This window comes from Acinonyx jubatus, chromosome D2, assembly GCF_027475565.1.
Source record: "Acinonyx jubatus isolate Ajub_Pintada_27869175 chromosome D2, VMU_Ajub_asm_v1.0, whole genome shotgun sequence".
In the NCBI taxonomy this organism is placed as follows: Eukaryota; Metazoa; Chordata; class Mammalia; order Carnivora; family Felidae; genus Acinonyx; species Acinonyx jubatus.
The window spans coordinates 28,837,588-28,856,572 of NC_069393.1; the positions used below are offsets into that span (position 1 = coordinate 28,837,588).

Sequence of the window (18,985 nt, forward strand, 5' to 3'; positions counted from 1 at the left end):
AGAGTGAGTTATATGGTAAGTGAATTTTATCTCAATTAAAAAAAAATAAGGAAGCGGACACAGGACATATTCATTCTTCCAAGTACTTGAATGAGAAAAAAAAAACAAAAAAGGCGAAGAGCACAAAATGGCGGCAAGCCGATCGGATCACGTGACCGCCGATTCTTTCCTAACCAGCCTAACAAAATTCTTTTCTTCAGAGCTGGCGCTGAGACTCCGCTGGCTCATTGTTGTGGGAATCCCAGGTAACTCTTCTCAGGCGCGCTCTCGCTCTCTAGCTGCGTAGCGAAAGCGGTGAGCGTACTGAAGGCGAGCTGGGGAGCGCGCACGCAGAACGCAAACCCGTCAGCGCCGTCCTCGGAGAGATGAGGAGGAGGGGAGAGGCGTGGAGGAAGAGGGGGAAGTTGGCGCATGCGCCCAAGGCTGACGGGTTTGAAATGGCCTCGGTGTTAGCCGGGACCCGATTCAGGTGAAGGTTTGGTCCTCGCGGTTGGAGCAGCGGGCGGCGGAACCGGGGCTCCTGTCGTCCTTTCGGATTCGCAGAAGGGCTGGGATCGACCGTTTGGGGATCACGGCGTCCGTAGGCCAGCGACGGTGGGGTTCTCGTGGGACTGGGGCGGGAGGGACACGGTCCCTTTTGTGCGGGTCGAAGCAGGCCCCGCGCGGCAGGCCCCTCCCCCACCGCTTCGTTTCCCCCCCGCCTTCTCTTCCCCGGGGTTCTTCAGGTGCCCCCGGCGCCCCTCAGCCTCGGTCTGGCGGGTCGAGAGGGACTGCCGAGCGCCATCCTTCGCTGCGAAGCCGTTGAGCTTTAGCCTCCCGGTCTCCGGCCCAGGGCGTCGGGCGGCTGGCGGCGGCGAGGGTTTTGGGGGATAGAGGCTCTCTGCCCGGCACGGTGGTTAAGGGGACCAGGACTTTCAACACCCAGTGTTGGCGCTTCGCCCAGTCTCGTGAGACGTAGGATTCTGCCTTCTCTGGTCAGCGTCCCGCAAGGAGCTGGGGCTGGAGGAAGATGGATGGCAGTGCTCTGGCCCCTCCGAGTCGCGGGGGGAAGGAGGGGGTGCGCGGGCTGAGATCTTCGCCTTTTCTGGCCTGATTTTGGGGGGGAGGGGTCTTGGCGATGGTTCTTTGGGTGGCGGGATCCGTTATTTCAACTGTCTTTCCCCCTCGAGGGAGGGGAAAGAAAAGGAGCCCCTCGGCCCTTTCCATCCCGAGAAAGTAAGGAGATGTTCGTTATTTAGATGATAGTCTTAAATACCTTTATTCAGTGTCTCGTCCCAATTTCCGTTATTGGTTTTACCACTTTCAATCTCCACCTCATTGCCAAAAGAAACACGCAGGCTTTATTTTGTTTGAACCCGCAGCTGTGTAGTTCTTTTTGTTAAGACTTGGGTTGATAATAGCACATGGTCTTCGTTGAAATGTGAGTTTGTAGTCACGGAAAGAAGTGCCTTTCTCACTAGTCTACCCCTAATGTCCTATGTTGAATTTGGGTATTTTTGGTGAGATACTTGATGTAAAATGTTTTTGCTGCATATCGGACGTTGGTATACACCTTGCTATTTATACTATGATCTACGAAGGTGTCCTTGACAAACATTTCTTTAAAATAATATTTTCATGATGTTCATAGTTTCAAGTTTGAAATGTGGGTTCTTTCTTAATAGATCGCTGCTATAGAAGACAAACAAGCGAAGGCTTTTTCCTCCTTTCATCATGGCTCAGTTTGGAGGACAGAAGAATCCGCCATGGGCTACTCAGTTTACAGCCACTGCGGTATCTCAGCCAGGTCAGGCTACTGAACACAAGTACTGTAAACTTGGGGTTTGGGGGAGGACATGTTATAACTATGTGAATTAAGCTATATGTAATACTGTAAAATGTTTCCAAATGATGTATCTTTTATTTGTGAAGCTTTTAAAATTCATGGATCAACTAGCAAAACATGTTTTACACTGCAGTTTGGACAGTTTTATATAGTTTTTCAAACATTAAATTATTCGGTTTAATTAGGTTAGCTACTTGATTGATTAGAGGTTATCTTATTTGGCATGTTAAGATGTCAATATTCACAAGTTATATTTAAAAATAAATGTATTAAAATTTTATATTTTATGAGAAATTATATATGACTGCTTTTCAGTTGTTTGAATTTAAAGTACAAAATCCAACTCTGAAGAATTTACCAAGCAAAGGAGAAAGATAAATAGATATAAAAGGAGCCAATGAATGTTTACATTTTCTAAATATGGTCAACAAAAAAAATGTCACTGTAAATGTTTCATTCAGCTTCTTTGCTTGTAGGAATATTTTTTTTTTTGACACCATTTCTTGACTTCTTGTTTGAATCTTAAATAAATTCCCAAGGATTCTATGGAATGAATTTTAGTTTCTTTGAGTACTCAGAAAAGTTGCAGCTTATTCTGTTAATTTGAGTATATTTTTATTTATGACCTCTCTAATTATGGTTCTTTGCCATGTTTTATGTACTTGAAATATTTTAGTAATTTGAGGTCACTTACAGAGACACTATAATCTTCTGATTTGGGTGTTCTAAAATTCAATGGACATGATTATCTTGTTAGGTAGGTGGCCTTTTTCCTTAAAGAAATAGATACTTTAGAGTTTTTATTTTAGTTACTCTTTGTTTAGGAGGTTAAATGATCAGTTCTACAGGTAACTGAAGATATTATGAAATAGTAGTTATAGATTATATTTAATTCAAATCCAGGTATTTTGTTATGTTAAATAATGGGGACTTTGGTGTTTGTTTTGATGAAACAGGAATTCTTAGCAATTACTGTGTGTCCGGAAACAAGTACTAGGTACTTGTATGCTGGTAAACTAAACATGTTTTACCCAGCTTTTTCTGCATATAATTTGTTTTAAATTTGTATCTGTATTGTTCCAACAAAATAGCTGTTATGGTAAAAGTTACTTTCTATAGCTCTTAACATTTGTATTGTAATTACTTAAATATAGGTTATACTCTTTTTGTTTTTGTTTTCAGGCTGAGCCAAGGAGACAGCAAAGGCTTATAAAAAATGTCAAACAAAAAGTCAATCGTAAATTTAGGTCTCCTTTTCGATATTTAGCAATAGAGTCCAAACATAAAGGGATTTGTGTAAATGGAGCTTGTATTTGTGCTGTAGGAAATTATGGGTTATCTTAGACCTGTTGTTAATCAGAGATTTTCAAAATCAAATTTTATTGACATATCATGATTTCAGTAAGTAGGCAAGTGTTTTGTTAGCATGTATCTACTCTTAGCTTTCGTGTAAAAATCCTGGAGTAGGTTCTAAATGGAACGCTTTAGCGATACTGTTTTTATTGAAATGTATAATTTCCAGGTGCTGTATATCAGGCTGCTTCCTTATAGCTTGCTGTTTTCTTGCCTTCATCTTAAAAGTCTTATTTGCGATTAATCAGTATCTCATCTTATTGGATCTGATTTTTAGAACCATTCAAATTTTTGTAAAAGTTACATTTTCAATCCTCAGGCAATTGGAATGGCTTACTTACATCTCATCTCAGTGGAGAACATTTATTTTTTTTTTAAGATGAATTTTTTGGGATGCCTGGATGACTCAGTTGGTTAAGCTTCTGACTCTTGATCTCAGCCCCACGTTGGGTCTGCACTGGGCATGAAGCCTACTTAAAAAAAAAGATTTTATTTTTAAGTAATCTCCACACTTAACATGGGGTTTGAACTCTCACAACCCTGAGATCAAGAATCAGATACTCCAGGGGTGCCTGGGTGGCTCAGTTGGTTGAGCGTCTGACCGGCTCAGGTCATGATCTCACGGCTTGTGGGTTCAAGCCCCGTGTTGGGCTTTGTGCTGACAGCTCAGAGTCTGGAGCCTGTTTCAGATTCTGTGTCTCCCCCTCTCTCTGCCCCTCCATTGCTTGCGCTCTGTCTCTGTTTCAAAAGTAAATAAACATTTAAAAAAAAAATGAATTAGATGCTCCGCTAATAAGCCAGCCCGGTGCCCCTCAATGGAGAACATTCTAACCTAATTACAGTGCTTTAAGTTTTGTTTTGGCAGCTTCAAATACAATTTGAGAAAAAAATTTCAACAAAGGACATATAAGGACTTAAGGCAATAGTGTAGGTGTCACTTTTTACTCTATTGAAAAAACAAAATACACATAGTAGTATCAGAGGCCACTGTCATAAATTAGATGATCATGGAACAGAAAAATGTTAACTGAATAATTCAACTTGAATTAAATATTTTATTTTTGTGCTTATATTTCTGACTCATTTTCTGTCTTTTTTTTCACATTTATTTATTTTTGAGAGACAGAGCACAAATGGTGGAGGGGCAGAGAGAGAGGGAGACACAGAATCCGAAGCAGGCTCCAGGCTCTGAGGTGTCAGCACAGAGCCTGATGTGGGGCTCGAACCCACAAACTGCTAGATCATGACCTGAGCTGAAGTCGGGCACTTAACTGACTGAGCCACCCAGGTGCCCCCTGACTCATTTTCTTTTGAGAGCAATATGAAAATTAGTACACTTGGGGCACCTGGGTGCCTCAGTTGGTTAATCTTTCAGCTCTATATTTCGGCTCAGGTCATGATCTCACTGTTCCTGGGTTCCAGCCCTGTTTGGGATTGTCTCCCTCTCTCTGCCTCCCCTGCATTTGGCATGCATCCTCTCCCCCTCTCTCTCCAAATAAATAGCTTTAAAAAATTGCTACTCTTCTGTTATATAACTTAACATATAACTTCAGTTAAAGACTATGCTATTCCATTTTCTAGGATATTTTTAGCATTTTTACTAACTTTGAAAATTCTCAGCTAACAGTGATAGGAAAATTTCATTACATTCATGCAGATGACTTAAGTAAAACTTAAGTAAAAGCATGCATAATTGTGTTGTATTGTTGAAATCTGTTGTAAAAGTGAAGATGAGTATTTGAATTGTTTCTGATCAGTTTTTTTTTAATTTTTTTTTTACATTTATTTATTTTTGAGAGACAGAGCACAAGTGGGGGAGGGGCAGAGAGGGAAGGAGACACAGAATCCAAAAGCGAGCTCCAGGCTTTGAGCTGTCAGCACACAGCCTGACTAGGGGCTTGAACTCAGAAACCGTTAGATCATGCTCTGAGCTGAAGTCAGACGCTTAACCAACTGAGCCACCCAGGCACTCCTGATTAGTTTTAATACTGAGCATATTCAGGGGCGCCTGGGTGGCTTGGTCGGGTAAATATCCGACTTCAATTCAGGTCATGATCTTGCGGTCTGTGAGTTCAAGCCCCACATCGGGCTCTGTGCTGACAGCTCAGAGCCTGGAGCCTGCTTCAGATTCTGTGTCTCCCTCTCTCTCTGCTCCTCCCCCCACTCATGCTCTGTCTCTCTCTCTCTGTCAAAAATAAATAAACATTAAAAAAAAACCTTGCATATTCACTTAAAATGTTACCAATTCCTAGGTGTCATCATCTGTCTTTGATTTTCTTTTTCTTTACCCCCCCATATTCAATCAAATATCAAATCATGACTTTTTTCCCCTTTGAAAATGCCTCAGGTATACTCTTATTTTACATTTAGGCCCTGGGCACTTCACGTTTGAATAACTGCCACCAAGCAGCTTTCTCTTGCTTACAGTTCATATACCAGAGTCTCTCACCTAACTTTCAGGACTTTCCATACTTTTCTCAAACCCAATCCAGGATGCTTACCATAGATCTTTAAGTCAAAGGTTCTTTTTAAAAATATTTTTTAACGTTTATTTATTATTGAGAGAGAAATACAGAGCATGAGCATGGGAGAGGCAGAGAGAGGGGGAAACACAGAATCCGAAGCAGGCTTCAGGCTCTGAGCTGTCAGCACAGAGCCCGGCATGGGTCTCGAATCCACAAACCACAAGATCGTGACCTGGGCCAAAGTTGGATGCTTAACTGACTGAGCCACCCAGGCGCCTCCAGTGAAAAAGTTCTTTTTCCCATCTGTCACTTGGTGGCATTGTTCTTTATTATTCTTTATTTAGTTCTAATTGTTTTTATTTGCTTTCTTCTTTTATTTACTGGATAGGCTACTTGTTATTTCTCTCTCTGCTCCAGTGTGTATGTCAGATGTCATATTCCTAAAGCATAATTTCTGTCTAAATCACAGAATTTTTCAAACCTGGATAAAACCTGAGCTAGATTCTGTCTCAACTCCTTTCTCTAACAGATAAGGAATTTGAGGCCCGGAAAGATGAAGAAATTTGTTTAGGTCTTATAGAACATCACAAGAGAGTCCATGTTAGCACATCAGAATTGTGGTTCATTATATCTTCCATTTTTCTCTTATCTGCAAAAGTATCTTCAAGTACTTTTAGAATTTATTTCAAACTTCTTGGGATGGTATTCAAGATGTTCTGTCTTTCCAGTCCAAATCTCATTTCTTCCACACTGAAATAATTGTGTGTGTGCACACGCGCGCGTGGGTGTGTGTGTCTGTTTGAAGAGTATTTGAGAGAGGAGCATGAGCTCACAAATGGGGGAGGGGCAGAGAGAGAGAGCGCGCCCAAGCAGGCTCTACACTGTCAGCCTGGAGCCCCAGTACAGGGCTTGAACTCACAAACCTTGAGATCATGACCTGAAGTGAAACCAAGAGTTGGATGCTGAACTGAGGGAGCCATCCAGGCCCCCCGAAATAATTGTTCTTAATATTTTCCTTTTTTTTTTTTTTCCATTTTCTAACTGAAGTGCTATGGTATGTATTCAGTGACATTCTTAATTTGGTTCCAGAACTTTTATGTTTCAAAGTTTTAACAGTTTTCTGTGTATAAAGAGACATTGATAGAGATTGCTGGCCAACCACTGATTGAATGTTTATGAGAGATTTATTTATTTTTATTTATTTATTTTTACTTTTTAAGTACTCTCTATACCCATTGTGGGGCTTGAACTCACCACCTCAGGATTGAGAGTTGCACGCTCCACTACTGAGCCAGTCATGTGGCCCACTGATTGAATCTTTAGCCCTTATTATTGACTAGGGGTAGTTTTTAGATTTGACTGAAAATACTTACATTTGTATGTGTTTATAATCATAATTTTGAAGTATTGGGAATGATTTAGCATATTCTAACCAGTTTGTCACCTATTTCTTACACCTCTTTGTAAAATGACTACATTTTGTCTATAGAGGAGCATGAACTGGTTTAGGAGTTAAAAATATAGTGATAATGTGCTTTTACACAGGTGGCTGAAGCTAATATCAATACAGTTTTAAATACGATCCCATTTTTTCTACCTCTTTATTCTTGCCCAATAGTCATCTTTTAAAATCCTAATCTCTTGAATCAGCAGCTCAAATTATTAAATTCCAACATTCAAGGTCCTTTTCAAATGAGTAATAGTTGATATAGTATGTATACTTCACTTATCTTAGTCATCCCTAGACAGACTTGGATGTTTATAACTCATTTGGTACGAAAGAATTGCTACAGGTGTTGGCTTAACCCTGCTTTAAAAAATTTATTTATTTATTGTTTTTGAGAGAGAGTGCAAGCAGGGGAGGGTTCAGTGAGAGAGGGAAACACAGAATCTGAAGCAGGCTCTAGGCTCTGGGATGTCAGCATAGAGCCCGATGTGGGGCTCGAACCCTCAAACCACGAGATCATGACCTGAGCTAAAGTCAAACACTTAACTGACTGAGCCATCCAGGCACCCCTGGCTTAACCCTCTTTAAGCACTACTAGTACTGTGTAATAGCAGGTAGTCTCTAAAACCTTATCCTGAGAGTAAAGAAAAATGCACATAAAGTCTGTTAAGGCTCAACTCCTCCCCCCCACCCCACTCTGAATATGCCATACCTGTGCTCTTATTCAGTGAGAGCTGCATTAACATATCAGATTATAAAGCAGTGAGTGCCCCATCTCTCTGTCCTAACTTGAGCATGCCACTTCTGTTTATGCAGTTGTGACTTCTCTTCCACTATGTGTTTTATGATCTGGGAAATAATTTTAGTCTATTATAGCTGAAAATGTATTGGAAGTAACAGTGAAAAAAAGTTTTTGTTGTTTGAGAGAGAGAGCTTGAGGTGGCAGGGGCAGGTGGTGCTTGATCTCACGAACCATGAGATCATGACCTGAGCTAAGATCAAGAGTCAGATGCTTAACCAGCTGAGCCACCCAGGCGCCCCTGGAAGTAATCTTGAAAGCTTGAATATTAACTTTGGATCGTACAAGACTCCTTGAAAGAAACAGGGCTGAAAATCAGGTAAATATCAGAGGCAATTAAGGATAGAAGAAATCATAGGACATTATGAATAGTGTCTTCAACTGCCTGAAAGGGAAATCATTGTTGACGAAGGAGATTATAGTCAGGATCACAACTTATCAATTCCTTGGCACGTCAAAAGAATGGAAAAGCAGTTGTCTTCAAGGGTATTAATCTTTATAGAGATTATAAGAAAACCATATAACAGATAATTAGTTAAGGCTTTGCCTTTTTCTTAGGGAATAGCACTGATCACTGAGAAGAACTTTCTTTTATGATGGATATTTATCTTCATTGCCTGATTTGGTAGCCACTGGCCACATGGGGCTGTTGAGTACTTTAAATGTGGTTACTATGAGGAGCACCTGCGTTGCTCAGTCGGTTAATTATCAGGCTCTTGATTTCGACTCAGGTCATGATCTCACAGTTTGTGAGCCCCGCATCAGGCTCTGTGCTGACAGTGGGGAGCCTGCTTGGGATTCTCTCCCTCCCTCCCTCTCTCCCTCTCTCTGCCCCTGCCTGCTCACACTCCCAAAAATAAACATTAAAAAAAATAATGTTATTGTGACTGAGGAACTGAATTTCTAATTCTATTTAATTTTCACTAATTGACTGATAGAGCGTGTACACAAGCTGATGAGAGGCAGAAAGAGAGAGAGTGAGTGAGTCCCAAGCAGGCTCTGGGCTGACAGTGCAGAGTGTGATGTGAGGCTCGATCTTGTGAACCGCGAAATCATGACCTGAGCCGAAATTGAGAGTCTGTTGCTTAAACAACCGAGCCACCCAGACACACCGAATTTTCACGAATTTAAATTAAAATGGCCACGTATGGCTGGTGGCTAATGTATCAAACAATACAGTTATAGAAGCATACAATACTTAGAATGTATTTAAAATACTATGTTGTGCCTTCTTATTTTTTTAACGTTACCCACAAATTCATTTATTTTATAAAGGGAAATTTGTGCATTTGACTTCTTTAATTTCTTATTCTCCCCTCCCCTTAATTTCTTATTCTTAATGCCCTAACTTATTATTCTTAAAAGGTAGTGAATATTTCTAATCAGTGGGTACATCACGGGCTTAGAGTAGAACCTTGAAAGCCACAGGAATGCATTGATCAATGAGGTATCCAATTTTAAAATAGTTATCTGCAAATAGGAGCATCAGAGGTTTTATAGTTGTGTGAAATCTGATCTTAAAAGGGTATCGAAAGATGACATTTAAAAGATTTGTTTACTTGATTTAAAACTGGGTGTGTAAGTACTTTATAAATCCACAAGTTATGAAGAAAATCCCCCATATATTCATGCTGTTTTTCTCTCTAAATAGATTGCTTTTTGAACATAGCTGGTAGGTGGAAATTTCAAAGGATGAATCATTGCTTGACCAATGCTTTAAATTTTGCATAAGGTGAAAAAAGGAAGTATCTGATATCAGCCTGAGGTTTTGAATTTTATTATCTCAGGATGACTCCTCTTAGTAAAGATAGAGCACAATAAAGATTTTAAAATACAACAGTGATCACTAATAACTATTAGTATGTCATAACACAAGTGTTTTTCAGTCATATGAAACTGATTTTATGTTTTAGGAAATGATAAAATTTACAGTTCTTAAAGGTTTAAGAAAGCTTAGTCCTTAAATTTACTTATTTATGTGGTTTAGGGCTCATTTCATAGGTTTGTCAATGAAAGTACTGATAACACTGTGAAAAGCTTATCTGTTTCAGAAGGGTTACAAGACCTTCAGCAATCATATTGAATCAGATAATAGATAAATGAACAGACTGTCCCGTTGTGGATGATTGGAAAAAATTCTATCTACAAATATTCAAGGATATGGGGCTCCTGGGTACTCAGTTTGTTAAGCATCTGACTTCAGCTCAGGTCATGATCTTGCAGTTCTTGAGTTCAAGCCCTGTGCTGGGCTCCATGCTGACATCTCAGAGCCTGGAGCCTGTTTTGGGTTGTGTGTCTCCCCCTCTCTCTGCCCCTTTCCTGCTCGTGAGTGCGCTCTCTCTCCTCAAAAATAAATAAAAACATTAAAAAATTAAAAATATTCAAGGATAGTTTCTCAGATAACCACAAAAAAGGGGAGCATTAATAATGAAATATATTTTATTCAGAATAAAGTCTCGAATGATTTTAACAAGAACTGTATTGGGGCACCAGGATGGGTGAGTCAGTATAAGTGTCCAACGTTGGCTCAGGTCATGATCTCGCGGTTTGTGAGTTCGAGCTCCATTTCGGGCTGTGTGGTGGCAGCTCAGCCTGGAGCCTGCTTCCGATTCTGTCTCCCTCGCTCTCTGCCCCTCCCCCACTCATGCTCTGTCCCTCAAAAATAAACATTAGGAAAAAAAAGAGCTATATCACAGATACATAAAGGCCACAACCACATGCACAGTAATTTCACAAAATTTGAATTAACTAGCTAGTGGTGTGATACAACCAATAGAATATAAATTTCCTTCCCATAAATTTTTCCTAGCAGTTGAACCCTTCATTACCAACAGGTATTGACCCTTGAACAACAGGGGTGTGAACTGTGTGAGTCCACTTTTATGCAGTTTTTTTTGATAAGTACAGTATTGTAAATGTATTTTCCTTATGATTTTTTTTCTCTAGCTTTATTGTAAGAATACAGCATATAATTATATACAAAATATCCTAACCATTCATGTTACTGGTAAGGCTTTCAGTCAGCAGTAGGCTATTAGTAGTTTTTTATTTTTTAAAGTTTATTTTGAGAGAGAGAGCACATGTGAGTGGGGGAGCGGCAGAGAGAAGGTGAGAGAGTCACAAGCAGGCTTCACGCTACCAGCACAGAGCCCAACAGGGGGCTCCGTGCCACAAACAGTGAGATCATGATCTGAGCCAAAATTTAGAGTCAGATGCTTAACTGAGCCAGGTAAGATTTCTTAAGAAGTCTTCCCCCACCCCTTAAAAAGTTTTAAAGGAAAAAATACAATACAGGACCTAAGTTTTTAGTGGTTTATTAATACCATTAACATGTGTTCTGAATTCTGGTGGGTTACATCAATCCTGAATTAATTTTTTTAAGGCTATTGATTTATTTAAGTGACCTCTGTACACCCAATGTGGGGGTTGAAATCGACCCCAAGATCAAGAGTTGTATGCTCTTCCGACTTAGCTAACCAGGCACCCCCTGAAATAAATTTTTAAAAAAAAATTTTTTTTTAACGTTTATTTATTTTTGAGACACAGAGAGACAGAGTACGAACAGGGGAGGGGCAGAGAGAGAGGGAGACACAGAATCGGAAGCAGGCTCCAGGCTCCGAGCCATCAGCCCAGAGCTGGACGCGGGGCTCAAACTCACAGACCGTGAGATCGTGACCTGAGCTGAAGTCGGACGCTTAACCCACTGAGCCACCCAGGCGACCCTGAAATAATTTTTAATAAAACTGAGCTTTATACTTTTTCTATACCACATAGTTTTCTTTCTCCGCATTTTAGTGTATCACTTTATGCTACTTTGTTTTCTTCCAAAAATCTTTAAACAGTAATCCTACAATGCAAAATTCAGGGAGAAATTATAATTAGAAAACATAGGAGGGACAAACTTTTATGACTAAGTGTTGGTCCAATCACTAACTGCTAATATATGTGTATGGAATTTTTTTTTAACACATTTTTTTAAAAGTTTCTTTATTTTGAGAGATCAGGCGGGGGAGGGGCAGAAAGAGAGAGAGAGAATCCCAACCAGCATGGAACCTGATGTTGGGCTCCATCTAAGAAACCATGAGATCGTGGCCTGAGCTGAAATCAAGAGTTGGATGCTTAACTGACAAAGCCACCCAGGCACCACTCCACCTTTTTTAAAGTCAGCCCCCAATGTGGGGCTTGAACTCATGACCCTGAGATTAAGAGTTGCAGTTGCTCACTCTACCAACTAAGCCAGCGAGGCATCTCTGTTTTCTTTTCAACTTTCAAGACATCAGTATGTTTAACCGACTGGTTCCCTATATGTGAATGGCTTACATAGACCTAACACTGTATTGAGGTCCTAGAAAAATAATGTCATCAACAAATTAGCTAATTGGAATTTCTTTCATTTAGGAATATTTTATCCCAAACCACTAGGCTATTGGAAGTAGTTTGGGGGGAATCAAAAGTTTTATGTGAATTTTTCACTGTTTGAGGAGGTCAAGCACCTTTAACCCCCACATTATTCAGGAGTCACCTTAATTTTTTTGTAGTTTCTGATTTATCACACTGATTGGTAACAGTGAAAAAGAGATGTGTCTGTCATCCTACCTACTTATGGTAGGCTGCTGTGTATGCTGCCAGGATTCAGAACACCTAGAAAAGCTTTAAGAAAAGAAACCAGACTTTCTGAGATCCTGGCTTTGCGCCATTCTGCTGTGGCAACATCCAGGGTTCTGGAAATTGGTACTAACAGAATGAAACAGAGCAGATCTGAGGTCACACCACAGGTAGGTGAAGGAGATGAGTATGATAATTGAATCCTTGGTGCCACTTTTGTCAAATGTGTAACACGCCAATCTTAGAATTTAAAACACTAATAATTTTCGCTATGGTCCTTATCTTGTGTTCAATGAGTATCTGGCTTCTGTTATCCTAGAACAGCAGTTCTTAACCTTTTTTGGGTCTGTAATTCTCTTCAAAATGGAGGAAAGCTTTGGACTTTCTTGTTTGCAATTTTGCATACAATTTTAAAAGGTTAACAGGATCAAAAAAAAAATGTTAACAGGATCCACTGATTAGAACTTACGTCCTAGATTTCAGTACCTTTTTTTTCTCAATGCAGTTAACTTCATTTTGAACTTGGGCTAGCATTAAGAGATTCTCCACTTTTATTTAAATTTCTTTTTTAATGTTTATTTACTTATTTATTTTTAATGTTTATTTTTGAGAGAGTAAGAGTGTGCTCTAGTCAGGGAGGGGCAGAGAGAAAGGGCTACAGAGGATCGAAGTGGGCTCTGAGCTGACAGCAGAGCGTTTAATGTGGGACTCAAACCCACGAACCATGAGATGATGACCTGAACCGAAGACACACGCTCAACTGACTGAGCCACCCAGGTGCTCCTATTTACTTATTTTTGAGAGAGAAAGAGCACAAGCAGGGGAGGAGCAGAGAGAGAGAAGGAGACACAAAATCTGAGGCAGGCTTCAGGCTCTGAGCTGACAGAGGGGCTTGAACTCACAAACTGTGAGATCATGACCTGAGCTGAAGCCTGATGGTTAACTGACTGAGCCACCTAGTTGCCCTTTTATTTAAACTTCTATTTAAATTCATGTAGTTAGGCCTGGTTTCTCCTTTCTGCCCATCTGTGATATCTCACTTACTTAAAGACAAAACGACTTAAAAATGAAAGAAGATTAATGTGGTAAGGATTTAGGACATTTAGAACTTTTTTCCCCCCTTAGGTTCTCCTTCCCCCCTCTTTTTAAATTTTTAACGATCTGTATGTTTTGCAGGGAGTCATTTCTAATTTATAAGAATGACAAATATAATTTCTGAGATTTTTGTTTTTGCTTTGCTTTGTCGTTGGTTTAAGTAAAATTAATTTGAACTTTTACATGACTGATAATGGACCTCACACTTCTAAAGATTTTCTGGGATATTCTAGATTAGGTGCTTTGTTTAGTTCATTAATGTTCTCTGTTCTCTTCCTATACAGCAAAATACTATTCTTTGTATAAGGGTGTTAATAGTTATAGGGCAGCATTTTTCCCAGATATTTTACAGATATGTATTTTCAGATACAAGCAAGATGCTTTGTAAGTGTGTTCCATGAGTAAATACTACTTTTATGGCAATCTTTTGAGGTTCCTAATGCTTAGTTGGCACATTAAAGGTTCTGAGTAAAATTATGTGCTTAATTCATTGTTTCCTATACTTTTTAAAAAAGTTGCTTCATATACTTTTTTTAAAGTTTACTTAAAGTTTATTTATTTTGAGAGAGAGTGTGTGCGCACAGGCACACTCAAGCGAGGAAGGGCAGAGAGAGGGAGAGAGAGAAAATCCCAAGGAGGCTCTGCTCTGTCATTGCAGAGACTGACATGGGGCTCAGTCACTTGAACTGTGAGACCCTGCCCTGAGCTGAAACCAAGGGTTGGATGCTCAACCCACTGAGCAACCCAGATGCCCCTAGAGTTTATTTATTTATTTTGAAAGGCAGGTGGTGCATGTGAGTGTGTTTGGAGCAGAGAGAGGGAGACAGAATCCCAAGCAGGCTCCTTGCTGTCAGTGCATAGCCTGATGCAGGGCTCCATCCCAGGACCTTGAAATCATGACCTGAGCATATTTTAAGAGCTGCTCGGGGTGCCTGGATGGCTCAGTCGGTTGAGTGTCCGACTTCAGCTCAGGTCATGATCTTGCGGTCTGTGAGTTCAAGCCCCACGTCAGGTTCTGTGCTGACAGCTCAGAGCCTGGAGCCTGCTTCAGATTCTGTGTCTCCCTCTCTGCCCCTCCCCTGCTCATACTCTGTCTCTCTCTGTCTCAAAAATAAATAAAAACATTAAAAAAAAAAAAAAAAGAGCTGCTCAATCACCTGAGCCAGTGAGCCACCCAGGTGCCCCAACTTTTTTTTTTCTCTTAATGTAAGCTCTGTGTCCATTGTAGGGCTTGAATTCATGACCCCGAGATCAAGAGTCGCATGCTTTACCAGCTTAGGCGGTCAGGTGCCCCGTTTCTTTAGCTTTTTAAACCTTGGACCCTTTTTTCTTTGCTTTCAGACTTTAATGTCCTGGGGAACTAGTCATTGTACAAGGAGATCCAATTTTGGGAAGGATAGTGCTAGATGCAATTTTTATTTTATTTTTTAGATTGCAGTGTTTAATTGCTTTTTTGCATTCAGTGGAATTGCATGAAAGCTTCAAGTAAAATCTTAGCTCTAAGCATACATTAAACAATTACATACCTAAATCTGTCCTTCTGAGTTCTTTCCCCAATTTGGTTTAATCAGGTGGTAATTTTAAGTTGCTGTGGTTAATTTTGTCGCATTGTCCCATAAAGTAGTGCAACAATTTTAAAGTGTTGCTTTGGTGTATTTCCTGGTTTATTATTTCCTCGTTATTTAGTATTTTCTAAATCTTTTTTGTTTTGTTTTTTGTTTTGAAAGAGAGCACAGGAGTTGGGGAGAAGGGCAGAGTGGGGGGGGGAGAGAGAGAGAGAGAGAGAGTGTGTGTGGGAGGGAGGGAGGGAAGGAACCCCAAGCAGGCTCTGGGCTCAGTATGGAGCCTGACATGTGGCCTAATCCCATGACCCTTGGATCACGACCCTAGCCAGAATGAAGAGTCAGACACTTAACCGACTGAGCCACCCAGGTATGCCCCTTTAAGATGTTATTTTTAAGTAATGTGCACCCAACATGGGACTCCGAGGTTACAACCCCGAGACGAAGAATCCCATCTACCAACTGAGCCAGCCTGGTGCCCCTAGTTTTATAAATCTTTAATGCAAAGTAGAAATACATGAAAATTTTGTCCAGTAGAAAGTTATAGGTGGATAACTTGCAGCAGCACTGCCTATAATACATGATTTTCATCTTCTTGAAGATAAAACAGTAAATTCTAGATTAGTAAAATAATACAATTTATTTTCTGCATTTTTTCCTGAAAATACTTCTTAAGAGTACTTTAGACTTTTGATCTAGGTAAGGTTGGTTGTGTTCATTGTGCAGTTTGATTTTATAGAATTATGTTTTCAATCATGACATCAACATTAAGTACAAAGCCACTGGGATCTGGGACGGTACTTGAATCAGTTCAGTTTAACAAGCTTTACTCAAATTCTGCTTTAGGTTATTACTAAGCAATTACAACATTATTCATAACTAAGTACTTATGGAAAATTCCTAGGAAGGATCCAAATAATGTTTTTCTTTTCTTTCCTTTTTAATCTCATTTTAGCCGCGTTGGGTGTTCAACAGCCATCACTCCTTGGAGCATCTCCTACCATTTACACACAGCAAACTGCGTTAGCAGCAGCGGGCCTTACGACACAAACCCCAGCAAACTATCAGTTAACTCAGACTGCGGCGCTGCAGCAACAAGCTGCAGCTGCAGCAGCTGCATTGCAACAGGTGAATCTCTTTATTTTTTTAAGTTTATTTATTTATTTTCAGCGAGAGAGCGTGAGTAGTGGGGGGGGGGGGCGGTTAGAGAGGAGGAGAGAGAAAGAGAATCCCAAGAAGGCTCCACGCTGTCAGTACAGAGCCCAACTTGGGGCTGTTGTAAAATCACGATCTAAGCCAAAACCAAGAGTTGGATGCTCAACTGGCTCAGCCACCCAGGCACTCCTTTGTTGGCTTTTATTTATTTTTTAAGTGTTTTTATTTATTTTTGAGACAGAGACAGAGCATGAGCAAGGGAGGGGCAGAGAGAGAGGGAGACACAGAATCCGAAACAGGCTTCAGGCTCTGAGCTGTTAGCACAGAGCCTGACGCGGGGCTTGAACTCACAGACTGTGAGATCATGACCTGAGCCAAAGTTGGACACTCAACCAACTGAGCCACCCAGGCACCCCCTTTGTTGGCTTTTAATATGTGACATAGAAAACTATTAATTCTGTGTAGCCACAGTAGGTACTTTCATTTTTTAAAGACTTAATAATTGTGGGGTTTTATTATGCTTATTTTTCAGGTGATTAAAATTACTATATATGCTAAGATACATGGAGCAGTGCGTTTGCATGGTCAAAATTCTTAAAACGGATAGTCCTTATATCTTTTGCTTATTTTTCATCAAGTTTAGCTGTTCAAGAAAATTTCTATTTAGTATAATTTTGTTTATGTATTTGTATATATGTATATCACTTTTTGAGAATGAATAAAACTAACATCCATATTTTTCTTTGAAAAAAAATTTTTTTCCAGCAATATTCACAACCTCAGCAGGCCTTGTATAGTGTGCAACAGCAGGTTAGTTTATATTTTCCATATTAAAAACTGATTTTTAAAAAGCCATTTGTCCCAGATTCAATTTATACAGATTTTATGTCCTTTCAGCTACATTAATGTGTGATTTGAATTCTTTTGGGGTGGGGAAATGAGGTAGGTTAAAAGGAATGTCTCCCAGGGAGAGGAAGGTAGGAGAAGTGTCCTGTGGAAATTGAAATCTTCAACTAGCAGCCATTTTTGTCACATGTTGCTAAGAAAGCATGCAGAGGGTAATCTGGAAAGAATCTGTTACTGAGTCAGTGGCCCAGTACTTCTGTCTGGAGCATCTAGCCCTACTGTGCTGTATTAGACCACATGTGAAAATGAAAAGGTCCTTTTTCTCATTTGAAACCTAAGCCCTAGATAGACCACTGGCTTTGAGCCTTTATTTTTTATTTTTATTGATTTTATTATTTTGGTTTTTTAATGTAAGCTCTATACCCAGTATGGGACTTGAGTCACGATTCTGAGGTCAAGAGTCGCACACTCTACCAACTGAGCCAGCCAGGCGCCCCGTGAGCCTTTATTTTTTTTAAAGCAACAGAATCCTCTCTATTTTCACCTAATGAAATCGTGTATTGAAACTCAATATATAAAATATAAAATATTAAAATAGAGCTGTTGAAAGTGGGTAGAAGCCTCCCGTTGTATTTTCCCATTCCTACTCTCATAGCACATTTTGACAATTTGAAAACTCCCGACGTAGGGAAAAAGCAAGTTTTTTTAGCCCTTTTTCCCTAGTCTTGTTCTATAATTATGTTCTATGGAGTCTTATATCTGTGATGATAGGAAAAGCTAAGAAAAAATGAACCCAAGGAGAGGCATGTCAAGGAGAAAAGAGTTTGCCCTGCTGAAATCTAGATAGGTTCTAGCCTAAGCACCCACTCAAGGCTTTTTAAGAGTAGAGGTAGTCTTCTTTCTTCTCAGTGTTGTTGATAGCTTCAGGAAAGTATAGCAATCAGGAGGGGAAAAGGGGATATGAGAGAAGGACCAAAAACTTAGATCCAAAAACACTAGATAAACATGAGGCTTCTTATCCATAAGGTCTTGTCCCTAGTGGATCCATGACCCAATTTCATTCTTGGCTAAGTCCTTTGGGGCTTCAGAAGCATTGCACTTTCACTGAAGGTTATACTATCCCCCTAATATTGATGTAAACTTGTAAAAATTTGGAAAGAGATTGATGTCAGAGTTGGCTACCTGCTTTTCAAAAATATCCTTAGACTTATTTTATTACTGTTATGAAGTTTATCATTAAAGATTATGTGTTAGGTTGAACCGTATGAAAATGAAAGGCTCAAATGCTATTGCCTTAAAAAATGCCATTGTTTATTCTTGACTTAGAGAAAAAATAATTTGGTAGATTTAACCTCTAATACATGGTAATCCCAGGTAAGCCGGGTGCTTTGAATAGGACCCCACATAGATTCTTTTATCCTAGCTTAAGTCAACTTTCTATTCCATAACTTAAATTTTTTTCTTTTTACACCAGTTCCTTGTATTTTCTGGTAATGAGTGTTATCCTTTACTATTGCCAAAAAAACGATGTCAGAGTGTATGGTCCCTTATGGTCCCCATGCATGTGGCAAATCTGAGAAGGCTTCTCATTTTAGGGGGATATATATGAATTAGATAGCGTGTGATTTTTTTTTTTTTTTTTTTTTTTTTGAGAGAGAGAGATGGATGAAGCGTGAGTGGGGGAGTGACAGACGGAGAGGGAGACACAGAATCCAAAGCAGTCTCCAGGCTCTGATCTGTCAGCATAGAACCCGATGTGGGCCTGAATCCAAGAACCGTGAGAGCATGACGTGAGCCGAAGTTGGACTCTCAACTGACTGAGCTACCCAGGCA

General features: G+C 39.9%; 1 protein-coding gene across 4 annotated transcripts in view; it reads left to right on the top strand.

The window, feature by feature from the left end:
- Positions 1–325: 325 nt before the first annotated feature.
- CCAR1 (cell division cycle and apoptosis regulator 1) overlaps positions 326–18,985 on the top strand; it is a 63,568-nt gene continuing 44,908 nt past the window's right edge. Inside the window, exons 1-4 of one of the 4 annotated variants that reach the window (XM_015063359.3) lie at positions 326–469; positions 1,665–1,786; positions 16,107–16,279; positions 17,072–17,116. In XM_015063359.3, the coding sequence (XP_014918845.2) occupies positions 1,714–1,786; positions 16,107–16,279; positions 17,072–17,116 (291 nt within the window). In that variant the 5' untranslated portion in view covers positions 326–469; positions 1,665–1,713. Of the gene's footprint in view, positions 595–1,664; positions 1,787–16,106; positions 16,280–17,071; positions 17,117–18,985 lie in introns of all 4 variants that reach the window. The other 3 variants (XM_027062152.2, XM_015063358.3, XM_027062151.2) reach the window with 3 other exon arrangements.